Raw genomic sequence first — 17,274 nt, 5'->3', positions numbered from 1 at the left:
GGGCCTCAGCTGTCTTCCTTTTTGTCTTTTTTTTTTCTCCGGGGCAAGTGAGGTCAGGACGTCCCTGGTCTGTGGCAGGAATGTGGGAAACCCTTCAGACTTGTTTAATATGTTTGATCAGATAGGTGCAGCTCGGACCTGTGTCCTCAGTGTAGAGAGAAGTCAGAAGTCGTATCTGGAAGGATCCTGAAGGCTGGGGAGGGGTGCTTAGCTTTTGATGTCACCCCAGGAAGTCAGCCATTGCCTCCACAGCCTGCTTCTGCTGACACCGACCCCTCCCATTCTGCCACACTGCAAAGGAGGTTCTGCCCACCATGCTTGCAACAGGTTCAGGTTCAGACTGAGCAGGCATGGGTGGTAGAGGGAAGGAGAAAAATCCACCTAAGAGCCTCCCAGACCCATGACCCAGGAGCCCAAAAGTACAGGGCAGGAAGAGGGTCCCCTGTGTCCCCCCAGCACTTTCCCAGGTGGCTGTTCGTAGGCAGCAGAGTCACAGGCAGGATGAGGGACGAAAGTGGGGTACACTGACCAAGGCCACTGTGAACTAGGTCACATCCTGAGGAACCAGAGCCATCTGAGGCCTGGCTCACCTTAGCATAGTATCCTGCTGTGGAAATGAAGAAGACAGGGTTTTTGGATGGATGGATGGATGGATGGATGGATGGATGGATGGATGGATGGACTGATGGATGGGTGGATGGATTTATGGATGGATGGATGAATGGATAGATTTATGTATGGATGGATAGATAGATTTATGTATGTATGTATGTATGGATGGATGGATGGATTGATGGATGATCAGAAGGTAGATACAAGAAAAGTTAAGAAAGATGGGCAGGTATATAGTTGTAACCAGGTGCTTGGCTGGTAGATCCATAGGTGGATACATAAATAGAAGAAAGAAGAGTGGGAGGGAGGGATGGAAGGAGGGAGGGTGTCTTAGTTACTTTTCTATTGCTGTGAAGAGTTTATTTGGGGATTATGGTTTCAGAGGTTGAGGGTCTATGACCATCATGGTGGAGATCATGACAGGCAGGTGGCAGCCTTGTCACTAGAGCAATAGGAGAGAACTCACGTCTTGAGACACACCACGAGGCAGAGAAAGGGTAGCTAGGAATGGTACCAGTCTTTGAAACTTCAAAGCTCAACCCCCAGTGACACACCTCCTCCATTAAGGCCATGCCTCATCATCCTTCCCAAACAGTTCCATCCACTAGAGAAAAGTGTTCAAATAGATGAGCTTATGGGGGCCATTGGCATTCAAAACACCACAGGTGGGCAGGTGGGTAGTTGGCATCGAGTGGGAAAATGGCTGGATGGATGGAGAGACAGTTAAGTGGTCTCCCCGTCCAGCCCTCCAAGGGTGGAGCCATGCACCTCTTTATTGCAGGTGGATCTGATCCAAGCTTGGAGGAAGGGAGTGGAGACAGTGAGCAGACGGATGAGGATGGAGACCTGGATGCGGAGGCCCAGGTCCAGCCCCTCAACACCAAAGTAAGTCCTCCCCAGGCACTGTTTCTCTTCCTAAAGGCCAACCTCTGCTTCCCATCCCTATGCCTCCCAGCTCCCCTACACTTCCTCCTAAGGAGCCCATACCGCAGGCTCCTGCATTTCTCCCTACCCCTATCCCATACCTACCTGGGAACTTCTGCACCTTCAGTGGCTCCTCATCCCCAGCATGTGACTCCCTCCCTCCCTCTCTCCCTCCCTCCTCCCTTCTTAAGCCCCTCCCTCCTGAGCCCTTCCTTCCTGGGGTCCTCCCTCCTAAGCATGGGAGCCCAGTGTTCACTTCAGAGCTCCAAAACTCCAAGGTACAGATGGACAAACCCCACTGCCGGGCCTGGCCTGACTGGAGTTCTGGGGCACCCAGGTGCCATGACAAAGAGTGTATGGGACAGACCTGTGTCCAGATAGCTCAAGGGACCTGCATGGGAGCGGCCCTCGCATATTTCAGATCATGGAAGTTGTCTTTAGAAGTGGTTGTTTCTCTTCTTGTTCATCTTTTAAATTAGTTTCGGTTGTAGAGACAGGTCAGGTGGTGCCTTGGTTTGGGGACAGAATGGCAATGGTGAGTCAGAGGGAGAGGACGTGGACTAGAGAGTGTGAATTTGGCCTTGAACCCTTCGAAGGTGCCAGCGCCCTAGAATCAGATCTGAGAAAAGATCTGGAGACACTCAGTCATCTTTTGCACAAGATCTGATTCATACCATTTGCTGAGCTCATGGAATACAACCCAGCCAGTGTCTAGAACATTCTACAATAAAGCACACATTTAAAGGGTCAGAGTAATTGTACCAAGGGGCGGTAGCAGTTGTAAAAAAAATGCTCAGATAGATGATAGATAGATAGATAGATAGATAGATACATACATACATACATAAATACATAGAAACACAGACAGACAGATACATAGATAGATAGATAGATAGATAGATAGATAGATAGATAGATAGATACAGACAGATACATAGATAGATGGATAGATAGATAGATAGATAGATAGATAGATAGATAGATAGATATAGACAGACAGATACATAGATAGATATACATAGATAGATACATAGATAAATCATAGATACACAGACAGACAGACAGACAGACAGAGTGGTCACCTCTCTCCACCCATAGTCAGTGAGCTACATATACCTGAAGTCCCAGGATGCCTTCTGTGTGGACTACCTTCAGCACTGCCACAGGCCCGACCCTAGGAGCACCTGGCCAGCCAAGAACTCACTTTCCTTACGGCACAACTAGGGCCCTGGGTACAGTGTCACTTCTGACGGGACAGATACCATGGGCTCCTGGGCCACCTTTGACCTCAGGGCTGCTTTGGGGCTCAGTTTCTAGTCTAAGGTGGGTGCCCTCGGGGGAGGCTGCTGACTGTCTGGAGACTGAGTGAGGGGCTGGGGGTTTGACCAGTCTTGCTTATCTTCTCTGGAGAAGAAAAAGCGCCTGCTCTCCTTCAGTGACTTGGACTTTGAGGAAGACTCGGAACACTCGATGCAGCTTTGCAGCCATACCCTGGGCCTGTCCTCTGTCCCTGAGTCAGAACACAGCCTGCAGGTCAGTGCACTCTGGTATCTGCCCACCTACCCCCATTCCTTTTAGGAAGCAGGTGCTTGGGCCTTAGATGGGATTGTACCTGGGGACACAGTATCCTATAGTCAGTAGGTCACATCAGACTCTCGACAGGGAGACAACTGGAGGTGGGATGTGGGAGAACAGGACTCCGAAACTCACATCTCCCAAGGCCAGCATCTCAGGAGACTGAGCAAACACTTGGAGAGGTTGGAGCAGGCAGGAACTAAGGCCAGGTGGGTGAGTCAGGGGCCTGGGATGTGAGGATTGGTGCTCAGCCTAGAAATAAAGACTTGGGAGGGCAGAATAAACAATGGCATCTGCTAAGGATCCAAACAGGACCCTGCATTGAGCTGCACCCGTGCCTGGCCAGGACACCATGCACTTCATTGTCAGACGAGGCTGATCTTGAGAGTGAAGGCAAATGCTCTTACCGCATGCTGCTCAGTAGCCATGTGACCTTGGTCCTTGGAAAGTCTCTGATGCCTTATCTGCTCATTTCGGAAGAAGGCTGATAACCTCTGCCTTTCGGGTTAGTTTTAAGACGAGAATCCATACCTAGCATGCACGAGACGTGCAGACAGGCAGTAAAAAGAGTTGTGAGGACAGGAGCTAGCACAAGGCCAGGCAGGTCAGGTTTTGTTGTGAACCCTCCAGCAGCTCCTGGGCTCAGGTTGAGCCTTCTGACCCTCATAGAAGGAAAGGGTAAAGAGCAGGGTCACAGAAGCCAGCCCCTAAGGGAACACTGGGGTCACAGAAGTCAGCCTCTAAGAGACACTGGGGTCACAGAAGCCAGTCCCTAAGGGAACACTGGGGACACAGAAGCCAACCTCTAAGGGAACATTGGGCCATAGACCCTGCTCCTCCAACTCCCCCTCCCCCAGAGCCCATGCCACTCCACCAGTCAAGGTCAAACTATAGAGATGCTGGGTCAGTGATCTCTGGGAGCCCTCAATACATAGATCCCTTGGGGACAGTGGCACCATGAAGACCCCTCAGCCTGGGGGCAGTCTGCTCAGGAAACCTCACCTCCACGCTTTGACCCTCTGGCCATCAAGGCCTGGCTACAGTAGACACAGTAACCGTGTCCTCTCTCTGAAGAAAGAAGTAAAATATTGGCACGATGCTTCTGTCTCCAGTCTGATGCCTGGGCCCAGTGTCCCGGGGAACCCTGGTGTCACAGACATGAAGCAGAAGGGCCGTAAATGCTCTTGGCACAGTGACTGGAAATAGAGCTGAAGAGCACCGTGCCAGAGCAGATGGCTGTCTAGTGTTCAGTCAGTACCATCGGAGCAGCCAAAGCTGACAACCCATGCGTTCAGTCCCTCTCAGGTGAGCCCTACTCTGAGGATACCACCTCCCTAGAGCCCGGGGGCCTGGAGAATACTGAGGCAGGGGCTTTAGGGTGTCACCTCAGTCCAGAAGAGCAGCCATATAGCTCCTTGCTCTCCGGAGAGGATGCTCCCACGGAGCTGGACCCGCCTGGAGCATCCTGCAAGAGGACCCTAGGGGCCACAGCTATGCCTGGTAGGTACTCTAGCCAACTTCTTTTCTGGGGGTAGGAGTCCCTAAGAAGCCAGCCCCTCCCCCTAATTTACTTAGACAGACTGGCCAGTTCTTTCCGGGTAATTGTCCTGCAAACCTCATGGACCTTTTTCTGCCTGACTCAGGGCTTCCCTGTGATGCCTAGAAATAGCAAGAAAGACGTTAAGCCATTTGCAGTCTGCTGCCACTGATACAGGGTAGGGACATGTCAATTTCCTCAAAACGGCTACAGTTCCACCAAATCCAAAGCTACACTGGGAGATCAGCAGAGCAGGTCCCGCTCATCAGGAGACAAAGAGCCAGAGAAGGAAACCGGTTCCGGTTCTGTTAGATTTTTATCAGACCGTTTAGCCTTCCAAGTGGAATCCCCGAGGATGCCTCTTCCTGCGCCCAAGGGTGCTGGTGTGCCGGGTTCAGCAGTTCAGATGCGGATTAAGTTAGAGTTAATGAGGTCACAGCTGCAGCGTGCCTTCCGACCGCACGCATGTAGCTGCTGCAGGGAGACCTGTCTGTTCCTGCCTCCTTGTTGGTCCTTAGAGACTGTAACCTCGTGTTCCCCACAAGGATTAGGGTCCTGGGGATGGAAATGGGCTTCTATTTGTTCCCAAAAACTATGAGTGAATAAGCCTGTCCAGGAATAAGACTCTATATTTCTTCCCATGATGGCATGACCCTGGATCATGTGGAAGAGGCAAGCAGGAGCAGAAGACCCAGCAATGCTGAGCAAAGGCCCTTGTGCTTGGGAGGTTCTGAGAGTGGAACCCAGTCAGCAACATTCATTGGTCCTCACACAAGACTTCCCACACAGCATCTCCTAGATGGGGTGTGGGGGGATAACAGAGTGGAGATGGGGAGAAAGGAGTGTCAGGGAATGGCTGGCTCTTCTCTTGATGGAGCAGACTGTCCCCAAGATCAGGGACATGATGATATGGTATGCCACCAGGTCACATGGCTTCCCTGGCCCTCATTGTCGTTGCTAGGAAAAGCAGTGCTTTCTAGCTCGCCCCAAAGTTGTAGGGACTAAATGAGATGGTCACGTGTGTTGCCAAACAGATACTAAATTAGTGATGACAAGTGTGATCTCACAGGGAGTCAGAGTATGGGCTGGGTTTGGGGTATCCTTGGCACAGGGTCTCCCAGGCTGCATTGGAGGGACTGCAGTGTCATCAGGCAGTTCCTGGGCAGGATTCATAGCTCAGGGTGGGACCTGCAGAGCACCAGACACAAGCAAGGGGCAAATGTGTTCCCGGGCTCGTGACCCTTCACTCAGCTCAAACCCCACCTTTCTCCAAAGGGATAGATGATGTCAAAAGCAAACAGCTCCCCTCCCAGTACCTGGCTGATGTGGACACCTCTGACGAAGACAGTCTCCAGGATCCCAGGGCAGCTTCCCAGCATTCCAAGAGGAGGGCCCGAGCTATGCCTGACACGCAGGTACTGGGGTTTGAGAGAATTCCACCTTTGTGTTTCTCTGGATGGATTTTTTTTTCTCTTCCACACCAAGTTACTTTAGAGCAGCTGATGCTTTCTGCACTTTTAGACATAAAATTGCCTATATTGTAGGAATATGTCAATATATACACACACACATACATACATACTTTATTGAAGTAGATTTATATAATGTAAAGTTGACAAAGTATTCCAGTTCCTCAAAATGTTGGGAGGAAGGAAGGAAGGAAGGAATGAAGGAAGGAAGGAAGGAAGGAAGGAAGGAAAAGTCATGCATGGTAGCTAATCAAATGAGTTGAAACACCGAGGTAGATGAATATGGCCTAGACTACATATCCAGACTCCGTCTCTAAGAAGAAATTAAAATATAGTTGCCACCTGGCTCTTCCGTGATAACGCACAGAATTGTAGTTAATTTTGATTATATGGTCACCAAGATTGAAATCAGAGTCCCCAAAAGACAGCCATATAATGTTGATTTGGCCAGAGAAGAACCTGTGTCCCCTGCCTTTAAGACAAGAGGAAGATTTCCGTGTTCAAGCAAGGAAATGGTTCCTGCAGGGGATGGTGACATTCGCATTTCAAAGGCCGAGTCCAGGGTTCTGAGCCCGAGCAGGACTTATTTAACCTTCTATGAAGGTCACACACACAGGAAATGGGTAGAGGGGGGAATTCTGACGTGAGAGACTGGGAGAAATCTCCACCTCAGGCTGGAGATGGAACCCCAGGCCTCGAGTGAACTCTCTGATACTGAGTCACACACAGCCCAGCCCTTGGATTTGTGAGGCAATCTATCTCTTTGTAGCTCAGACTGGTCATAAGTTTGCCATCCTCCTGCCTCAGCCTCTCCAGTGCTGGGTTACAGTGTCTCTGCCACACCCACAGAGAAAGTGAGGCTGCTCATCTTCATCCTGTGCTTGCCTCCATCTTGGCAAAATGGGAGACTCCAGTTCTACTTGAAACCCTGGTCCCTTATGAGACCCTTTTTGTGGTGGGTTTGTCTGCAAAGTTCCAGAGGCTCCAGCTACCAGGCCGAAGTTGGAGTTGCCTGAGTTCCTTGTGTATCTCACAGGCCTGGTGGTCCCCACTTCTCCACAAAGCCTAGCTACAGCCAGGGCCTCATCAGAAAGCCACCGCTGAGCCCTCTGAGCCAACTGCCCTGTCTGTTATTTTGCTGGCCCCTCTGAGCCTCTGCCTTCTTCGCCAGTTCCAGCTTCCCAGCCTCCTTAGTGGCTTGCTTTCTTACTCACCCTATGTGGCATTCGCAATGAGAGTCTTGGCACTTTTTCCTCTTTCCAAGACCCCACCTGTGCTTCCTGGGTCAATAGACAAAGGCTACTTGCTGACAGCCCACTGAGGATATTGATCGCTGTCAACACAACAAATACCATGTGAACCTTCAGTCATGTCCGCAGAGGGCAAGCACGGGCACGGGGCTCACATACATTTGCGTTGACATTTCCAGTGAGCCATCTTCCCCCACTGCAAGTCCTCAGTGCCATGGTAATTACCCACCAACAATGACAGCTTCCCACCCCTGTGCGTGTCATTTCCCTCTCATGAGGCCAGGCGGGCGGTAAATGAGATAATGCAGGACAGAGAGGCCGCCCGCGAGGAAGCAGAGCGAAGAGGAATTGATTTTCCGGGCTCTGTCTGAGAGCTAATAGACTAGCTGACTCAAGAGTCTGGTGACTCAAAGAGATTAGGAAGCTGTGCTTTGGGTCACAAGTGACCTAATGACTTTGGTCACCGTGTCCAGCTTAATGCACATCTTCCTGCGCTAATCAGCCAGGACAGTGACAGGAGCTGCCCAATGACAGACACGGCCACCTCTTTCAGCTGCCTTGAGGTCTAGTTGGGTTGCTCATCTCTCCTACATGGTCCTCACACCCCGGTCACCTCCTCTCTCGATTCCAACACCCTTGATTTCACAGTTAACCTCCAGGGCTGTGTCCTAGATGGACTTGGGATGAGGAGGAAGACCCCTGTGCTGGTGGGAGTTGCAAGGAGGTCCTCCGCTATAACCAGACCACTGTTCCTCTCTTCCTCTGATGCAGATTTTGGAGTTGAACAAGCGCATGTCAGCTGTGGAGCACCTGCTGGGCCACCTGGAGAACGTGGTCCTGCCACCCTCGGCCCAGGTAACAATACCCTAGGCTGTGTGAGATCGGCCCACAGCCTCCCCTTAAGGGAGGTTAAAGTCCACTTTGGGGAAGTGTCTCAGAGATCTTGCTTGGTTGGTGCACAGTGCTCCAAGGATGGATAAATGAGGTTTCCTGCATAGCCCACGCACGTGAAGCAGCCCAAGTCTGATCACAAGGTGATAGAGTGTGGGTAGGTATCACATAAACTCCTGTGAGATGAATCTTCATCCAGCTGTAGACACCTCGGGTGCTGAAGCTGGACCAGCATCCCCAGCCTGCACTACCTCACCGGAGAGACTCATGATTCTCACGCTTCTTCCCCATCCCTAAGTAGTGGTTACGTTATTCTTGGTAGCTGCTTGCCAGTCCCTTCCTGACCCAACTTCTCTTGAAGTCATAATGCCTCTTATAGGAACTGTGGCTGAAGGACATCACGTTGGAGAGTAACTTCAAGCAGCAAAGAAATGGCCACTGTCTAGGCTCCAAAGCCAGCCTAAGACACACATGTGGACTTTCTTGAACTTTTTTTTTAACCAGTCAGAGCAAATAGATATTCTAGGTCCTTAAAATCTCATCAAGACAAAGAGACAGGGTCCCACGCAGGCTGCCTCCTTTGATGTGCACTCAAGAAGACTTGCCTATGAAGGACGGTGTCACTAAGTCACCACGCACTGCCACCTTCTCTTTCTTCTGTCAGCAACATTCTGCAACTTGATGTTGGCCTGGGGCGGGGGTTGCAAAAGTGACATGAAGATAAGGTGTGACACCTCCACCTTGTCCCTGAACTCACAATAACTGGAAAATGTGAGGGTCCTTGTTGCTATGCGAATCCAGGATAGACCCCCCCCCCAAAGTGCTACGGGAACACAGAATATCTAAGTAGTGTTGAGAGATCCACATTGTGGCACACCTCAGTCTCACAAAGGGAGAATGCAGAGAACCAGAGAGACCTTGTCCCCATCCCCATGAGCCATAGCCAAATGCCCAGGGCTGTAATTTAGGTCCATGGACATAGGACCAGAGCTGGAAACAAATGGAAGAGCTGCAGGCTCAGTGGGAATAGAGAGCAGTGTAGGGAGGAGTTACCCTCCACGTATGAGCACATCCCCCAAGGAAAGCTCAGTGTCTTGTCCAAACCCTATGGTCTGATGGGTCGTCCTTAAAAGAGAGATGTGTTCTGCCCTGTACCACAACATGGGTTAGCCTGGAGGACTTAGGCTCGATGAAATGAGCTCCCCCAGAGAGCAGACCATGCGATGCTGCTCATACGAGGAGCCCAGCAAGTCAGACTCAGGAAGACAGACAGGAACGTAATGGACGCCTAGGACTGGGGGAAGTATGGGGAGTGAGTGTTCGGTGTGGGTGGAGGCTCAGTATAGCAAGAGGGGAAAGTTCTGTGGGGAAGAAGGCAGTGCCGATGCCATGATGAAGAACTGAGCATTGTAATGGCGAGAATAAATTGTATGTGCCTATTTTATCCAGGTGAACATTTGGGGTGATGAGGGAGCAGGGCAAAGGGTGGGCCTTAAATGGTAATGGGTGCTGGAGTCTTCTCAGGCTAGCCCACCTCCCCAAGCTGCCTCTGAGACCCTTGCCTGGCCCTGCCAGGAACCAGCTGCGGACTCACACCCCAGTGCAGACACAGAGGAGGAGACTCTCCGGAGGAGGCTGGAGGAGCTGACCAGAAACATCAGTGATCCTGGCACCTCGTCCGAAGATGAGACCAAGTCAAGTGGCACCCTCCATGCAGTGTCCCCAGAGGTAAGGTCTCTCGGTCCCAGGCAAAGGGCAGAGCGAGAGTGACAGTCCTGGTAGCCACCCACCCTTTCAGGGATGGTGGATAACTAACTACAGGCTTCGGGGGACTTTATAAGATCACACGGATGAAAGGGGGCCTTGATAAGACCACACGGGTGAAGTGGGGGGACTCAACAGTGAGGCAGCAGCCTGTGATCTGCTTCATGGATGACCAGTGTCACCCTTCTTGACCCTAGGTGTGCACAGACGTGGGGCACATGGAGACACAGGGAAGAAACCTTCAGGGGCCTGGGAACCCTACTCGGACTACAAAGAGCACAGACGAGGAGCTGTCAGAGATGGAGGACAGGGTGGCCATGGCAGCCTCTGAAGTTCAGCAATCCGAGAGCGAGGTAGCCTTACATCCCCTGGACAAAATTTCCCCAAGGATGACAATGTCCTGGTGATGGGATCCAGGCAGAGGTCTGAGAAGTCAACAGCACACCTGCGGGCTCACAGAGGCCTCCCTGGCAGTCAGGAATAGGACAGAGTGCTTCTTCCCACCTTGCTGCTCCTTGCTCAACCTGGGAAATGCAGGCAAGCTTTTCAGTCATAAGAAAGATACATATCGTCACCATCCCCCAGCCTGCGAGCAGAACCTAGACCCAGGCTGAGAGGTTAGGACAGCAGGGCTCACACCTGAACTTGGCAGATGGTTCTTGTGAGCCTGAGCGGTGACTGTAGGGCTCGGGTTCGGGGGAGAGACATCAACAGTGCACAGGTCCAGGCCAAGCCAGCGTGTACAGGTCTTCCAGGGACAGCTGGCGGACTGCAGTGTCCTCCCGGTAAAGAAAGAAGGCCTGCAACTAAGCTATGGGGACATCCAGGGCCCCTGCCCTCATCAGCAAATGGTTGAGAGAGCCCAAGGAAGGGAGGTGTGATAGGCCCAGGCCTTTTCCCCAAGGGCTCCCTTCTGAAATGTGGAATGGGCAGGTCACATAGGGGACAGCTGTGAAGACCTGAGCCCAGGTTCCTGCCTCTGTGGAACTTAGATTCTTTGTGGGAGTGGACACCTAACAAAAAATGGAAACAAAACAAACGATTACATCATGACATAGTAATGAGGGCAATGTGGAGGTTTATCCCAGAATGCCCAGGGAAGGACGCTTAGAGAAGGTGGTGGAGGGACACTGGAGAGAATCCAGCACAGAAGGGCTAGGGCAGTGGGTCACGACCCCTGTGGGTCACGACCCCTGGGGGGGCCACATTATCAGACCTCCTGCATATCAGATATTTACATTACGATTCATAACATCAGCAAGAATTATAGTTATGAAGTAACGATGAAATAAATGTATGTATATAAATAAATAAGTGTATGGTTGGAGGTCACCACAACATGAGGAACTATATTAAAGGGACATGGCATGAGGGAGGTTGAGAACCAATGTTCTAGGGGATCGGAGCACAGGCAGAGTGGACAGAACATGCAAAGGCCCCGAGGTGGAGTCCTGATTAGTGAGTTCATGGACCGACTGTGAAACCCCAAGACTCAAAGACAGTGATGGGGAAGTGGAGAAAAAGTTCCAGAGGACGGCAGATGGGGACCACTGAGGTAAACTAAGGGAGTGACTGGCGGTGTGGCTCAGTGGTATGTGCACCCCGTGTTTAGCATGTGCAAGGCCCCGAGTTCAATTCCACAAGGAGGTTATGGTTGTGAGTCTGATCTTTATGATCTGAGACGGAACACTGAGTGACATCTGTTTGGCTCCCTGTCGTCTGTCATGTCTATCGTCTGTCCCTCTCTTTTCTAGGTTTCGGACATCGAGTCCAGGATTGCAGCCCTGAGGGCAGCGGGGCTCACAGTGAAACCCTCAGGAAAACCCCGGAGAAAGTCAAACATCCCAGTGAGTTGGGTAGAGGTGTGGAACACCAAGCCTGTGTCCCCCCAGGATGTCCTCACTAGCCCACAGTGTCCCCTAGGACCTCCCAGGGACCATGGAGTAAAAGCCCTGGCTGGGAAGATAGGAGATATATAAAATCTCTTGGCACCACAAGTTCAATCCTCAGAATTTGTAACACAGAAAAAATAATAATAAAAAAGCCAGGCACGGTGGTGCTGGTACACACTTGCAATCCCAGCGTTGGGGAAGCAGCGACAGGAAGACCCCTGGGGCTCACTGGTCAGCCACCCAGGTCTACTTGGGGAGATATGGGGCAGTAAGAGACCCTATCTCAAAAAAGATGGTGGCTAGCATCTGAAGGTGACACACAAGGTTGTTCTCTGCCCTACACATATAGTGCCCTCCCACCCTATTCATATACAAAGCTCCCGACGTGGAGCCCCAGCGGGTGGGTGGCCAAACCTCATTTGGTGATGGAAGACTTGATTCGTTGACCGTTTTGAGATGAGCGTGGTTGGAGTTACTGAAGGAAGGCCGCTAGACCTGTGCTTAGATCGCTGATCAGAACCTAACATCCTTCCCCAAGTCCAGTCAGAGGCTTCAGACAGAGAGAGCCATGGTGGGGGTATTGGGGTAGAAGAATGAAGAATGGCCTGCAGCACCCCTAGGTAGGGATAGGTATTAAATCCTTACTGCCCAGTTAATGTGTTGTTCCAGATAGATAGGTAGGTGGATGGGTAGATGGATGGATGGATGGATGGATACATACATACACACATACATACATACATGCATAGATGATTGATAGATGATAGATGGATGATAGATAGATAGATAGAAAGATAGATAGATGATAGATAGATAGATAGATAGATAGATAGATAGATAGATAGATAGATATGTAACTTTCACATGTGAGTATCATCCCCCATGTGACTTCAAATCCCCACTATGGCAAGAAACTGCTTGTTGGCATAAAAAGCCAGCTGGAAAGTACATCTTAATTTTCTGACTCCATAGCCTTGTAATTTTATTTTTGTCACAGCTTCAAACTCCTAGCAGCCTGGCTACTAAGGCCGTGGCCTGGGGGGAGTTCTGTTCCCCCAGACACTGGCGCTGCTGCTGCTAAAGTTAATTGAGATTCAAAGGATAGCATGAAAGCCTGCAAGCTCAGAGAGCCAGAGTAGCAACTGACTAACTTTATCTGCTGGCATCCCGAAAGCCACTCCCTTCCACACCTCCCCAACTAAAAAAAATCCACGCTAAATGCCTCCCTGCCACTTCCTGTCAACCAGTTGTTAGCCACGGCTCTCTGCGTACAGGTTAATTTTATTTAAGGCAAAAGCAACACATTTTTATGTGGTTAACAAATGCAGCATGAACAAATGTAATACATTAAACCAATCTTCCAAAGCATTATCTAGAACCCCGGTGGAAATGGGGGTGTGGTGTTACACTCTATCCCAGCATGCTTGACCAGTGTCAATAGGGACCACTGTCCTGCACCGTGCCTGCTTGACTCCCACTCTGGATGTCATGGTTCAACAAGATGATAACGACACATTTCTTCCTTGGTCTCCAGATCTTTCTTCCCCGGGTTACTGAAAAACTTGACAGGATCCCAAAGGAGCCCTCTGCAGACCCTGAGGACCAAGACAAGGTGCCCAAGGTACCATCCACGACAGCCTTCCGAGGCAACTCCCTCCAAAGAGCAAGTGCTAGGGGAGGGTGTGGAGAGAGACCCAACAGCTCAGCAATGCCTGACGTGTCCGCAGACTGGGTCAGTGGGTAGAGGGTAGGGGAGTAGGGTAGTACCTGATAGAGAAATCCCAGAAATCCCAGCAAGGTGCAGAGATGGGGAACACAGGTATATGAAACCTCTGTCAAGCACCAGGCTCCCTGGCTCAGTTACTTAAGCAGCTCTGGGGACAGGGATGTCACACCCTACTTATCCTTCTCTGGGACAAAGTCGCTGGGGTGTTTATCCTCCACATCAGTCTTGGGTAGGGGTCTTGCCAGCGCCACATGTGTTTCTGGATTCTTCTGCCACCCAGATCATGTATAGCAGCCTGTCATCTGTCCCCTGTCTGAGAGATGCAGTTGCTAGGTTGGGAACTGAAAGCACACAAGGAGCCACTGTATGGGTAAATGGCCCAAGGATGAGACCAGCACTGGGAAGACACTCTCATGGGATGTGAGTGAAGGACAGGCCTGGGAAGAGAAAGTTCCATGTGTCTAGGGGATATTAGGAACAGGATCGGGGTGCTGTCTCCAGGCCTGCTCCAGGCCCTGCCCACCCTGGCCCGGGCCCTCACTGAGCATCACTGAACAAATCCAGCCACTCCTCAGTTTATCAGTTCCAAGGGCTGTTGGTTTCTATCCACCCTTTACCTAGGTTACAAAACCTGGGTGGGCGGGCAATGACACTCTGTGACACTGACACATGAATCCCACTCAGGGAGGTGGATGCCTGGCCACGGTCAAATGTGTGGAAATCACAACAGGGCAATGACTGGGCCCTGGGCCCTGACATTGATGGGTTCCTATGAGTCCCAAGAAGCCCAGGAGACAGGCTCTGAGTTCTACCTGCAGGACCTGCTGCTAGGCCCACTGGAGCATCCCTGACACTGGGGAACATTGCGGTGGCAACTGGGCCATTTGCTCTCTCCACTCCTGAAAAGGTCAGACAGAGAATGGATTTCTTAGCATGTTGTAGAGAGGGGAGCACATGGAAAGGAAGGAGGAGGAACAACAGACACAGGGCACACAATTTACAGAGCATGAATCCACGTGTTACAGAGGAAGAGAGTGGCGGTCCCAAAGGATGGATTCTAGCGTGTGGTAGTAAGCAGCAGCACTGCGATTCGAACCCAGGTCCCTGTAGTCTTTCCAACCCTCCACCTAAAGCAGGCAGTTCCCTGGCTTCTCTTCCACATAGGCTCTGGTGCATGATTTGCAGACAGTGTGCATATACTAAGAGCTCGAATATTTGGCAGAGAATAAAAAACAGGTGACCTTGGTAATTAAAACCAGAAGAAAAAAAAAAAGAAGTCCCAAATTAGTTCAATTCCACCTCAGGAATGCCCAGGGATGTTCTCTTCCTCCTAGGCGACGGTGCTGCCCTATCTCCTGAAGACGAAGTATGCCCCCAGCAGTCAAGGTAAGAGCCACCTGCTCCCCTTCCTGCTTTGCTGCTACTGAGAAATGAGCTCAGAGGAGGAACGAAGCCAGCCAGGCTCTGCACACTCCTCCCTAATCTATGGAACCCACCCTAGGCCCTCCCTCTTTAGAACATCCAAAAAGGCTCCTATACACCCCCCCCCCCAGGGCCCATGCATGGTGTTCCAAGTGATTTAAGCAAGCACAGGCAGCACTGGTAGGGCCGGTGTTTCCATGGTTTCAGTATAAAAGTCCCTATAGAAAATGCAGGATATCAGGCAGTTAGAAGACTTTGAAGTTGAAGTCTCCGTGATGACAAGGACATCAGTTTTGTCCTGGGAACATGGAAGTGCACCAGTTACTTTTTCTATCACTGTGGAAATTCTTGTTGAGAAACTCAAAGGGATGAGGGTGCATTCTGGCCTGTGACTTTAGAGGGTCGAGTCTATACTCCCCCCATGCACACTGGGTGTTGGGAGTGTATGGTAGAGAAGGGTTCTTTCCTCCTACCGATGGGAAGCAGAGCCCAGGAAGAGACTCCTCTTTGCATCCACTGAGGTCCCAGCACACATCTGGCTCACCTGAAGATCAGGGCTGGTACCCCAGGCCCTCAGAGTCAGGGTTAACTTAGAGAAGGGACGATGAGGAGCTGCTGTTGAAATTTTGGGGCTTCTAGAGCACCACAGTTTAATCTTCAAGGGCAGCTTCTGGCAACCTCCAAATACAGGAGTGTGGGCAACAAGAAGACAGAGGTGAGCCCCAAATCCCCTCGGCAGACAGGCCTGATGTGTAGCACATCACTGAAAACAGGTCTGGAGAGACCATCAGGACACCAGAGTACTATGAGCCAGCCCCACTTCCTTCAATCAAGAAATTCCCACCTGAACCATGAAAGTCCACTCCCCCCACCTAAACACAAGCAGTTGGTTAAGGCTGGAGGCCAAGGCCCTCAACTCTGCAGCCACAGGCCTAAAAGACTTCTGCTCTGTGGATTGGAGTCCCAGCACCCCTCAGGTCTCTTGTCCTGTCACAAAACCACATGGCAGAAGATAAACGTGCCCCTGACCTAAGTGTCCTAAGTCCCTGTTATTCTTCCAGAGCCACAGAGGAAAAGGACACAAACTCCAGTTCCAGCAACCTAAAAGCTTTGGCCCTGCCTCCTTCCTCACTGACCGCTTTCTTTCCTGGTGGCCCCATCTCCTGGTCACTGGCCCCACACTTTTCTTGCTGGCCCTGCCTCCTTTCTTAACAGGCCCTGACTCTTTAAAAGAGGTAGAAGCCTCTGAACTGGTATTCACACAACCACTGAGTGCTTCTTGCCAAGTGTGTCCCAGTGTGAACCCTCCTAACAGAGGCCGTCAATGTCTGTCCAATGTCTGAGGTAGAGAAGGACTCGTTTGGATTGGTCTTTGGTAGATTAAGCACCTCCTCTCTCTTTTCCCAAAGGCATAGATGGTGGTTCTTTCGACCGGAAATCAGTGTACCGTGGCTCGCTGACACAGAGGAACCCTAACGGGAAGAGAGGGACAGCCAGACACATCTTTGCGGTAATGTCTCCTTTCTCCGTGTGACCTCGTAGCTTCACGTTTTGCTAATGTTTTAATCAAGAGCAAAAGAGGGGTGGCAGGTGAGGGTAACCATCAATCTGCACAAGAACTGAACACATTTCTTTCAAGTATCCAAATACAGCAAGGAATAAAGAGTGGCAGAATCACTAAGTACCCAGTTCCCAAGGGGCAGGCTCAGCTCTGGAAAGGGGCCAATCCGGAAATTCCAAGGCTGCTCTCCGGCAAGCCCTCAGGCCCGCTAGGGCTGCTGCATACAGAGGGTGGGCCCTGAAGACCCTCATTTGGCCCCTGAGGCCCTCAGTTCAGCGAAAAGAACCCTGGACACAGGAACAACTGAGCTACCTTAAGCCTGGGCGCTGAGTTAGGAGCGTGCCCAGTGGTTCCTCCGTGACCTGTCAGATGACAAGGTTGTGGCCCTCATCCCGGAAAAACTCACGGTGACAGTGACAAGTGCCCTAATCAAGGCCTAAACACACTTTGTGTTAGTCTAATTTTCCTTGCTGTAATGAAATACACTAGGCAGACTGGCTACTTAGAGAGAAAACAGATCTACTTGACTCGTGGTTCTGCAGACTTCAAGGACATAGTGATAGCATCACTGCTTAGAGATGCTTGTAATGGCTGGGAATCATGTCTGGGAATCAGTGAGAGATCATTTTATCAGACAGGAGAGTGAGGATC

At 51.0% G+C, this 17,274-nt stretch overlaps 1 protein-coding gene across 1 annotated transcript in view; it reads left to right on the top strand.

Annotated features, from left to right (window-relative positions):
* Window positions 1-17,274, top strand: part of Mlph (melanophilin) — a 44,938-nt gene that overhangs the window by 22,432 nt on the left and 5,232 nt on the right. Inside the window, exons 5-15 of the mRNA XM_041650226.1 lie at window positions 1,394-1,497; window positions 2,947-3,069; window positions 4,407-4,611; window positions 5,924-6,063; window positions 8,139-8,222; window positions 9,834-9,986; window positions 10,220-10,375; window positions 11,777-11,869; window positions 13,449-13,535; window positions 14,975-15,026; window positions 16,472-16,572. Coding sequence (XP_041506160.1) covers window positions 1,394-1,497; window positions 2,947-3,069; window positions 4,407-4,611; window positions 5,924-6,063; window positions 8,139-8,222; window positions 9,834-9,986; window positions 10,220-10,375; window positions 11,777-11,869; window positions 13,449-13,535; window positions 14,975-15,026; window positions 16,472-16,572 — 1,298 coding nt within the window. The remainder of the gene's footprint in view (window positions 1-1,393; window positions 1,498-2,946; window positions 3,070-4,406; window positions 4,612-5,923; window positions 6,064-8,138; window positions 8,223-9,833; window positions 9,987-10,219; window positions 10,376-11,776; window positions 11,870-13,448; window positions 13,536-14,974; window positions 15,027-16,471; window positions 16,573-17,274) is intronic.

This window comes from Microtus oregoni, unplaced genomic scaffold (assembly GCF_018167655.1).
Source record: "Microtus oregoni isolate MIOR12 unplaced genomic scaffold, Mior012 000004F_ref0000308, whole genome shotgun sequence".
NCBI classification, from domain to species: domain Eukaryota; kingdom Metazoa; phylum Chordata; class Mammalia; order Rodentia; family Cricetidae; genus Microtus; species Microtus oregoni.
This window is presented reverse-complemented; position numbering and strand designations above follow the sequence as displayed.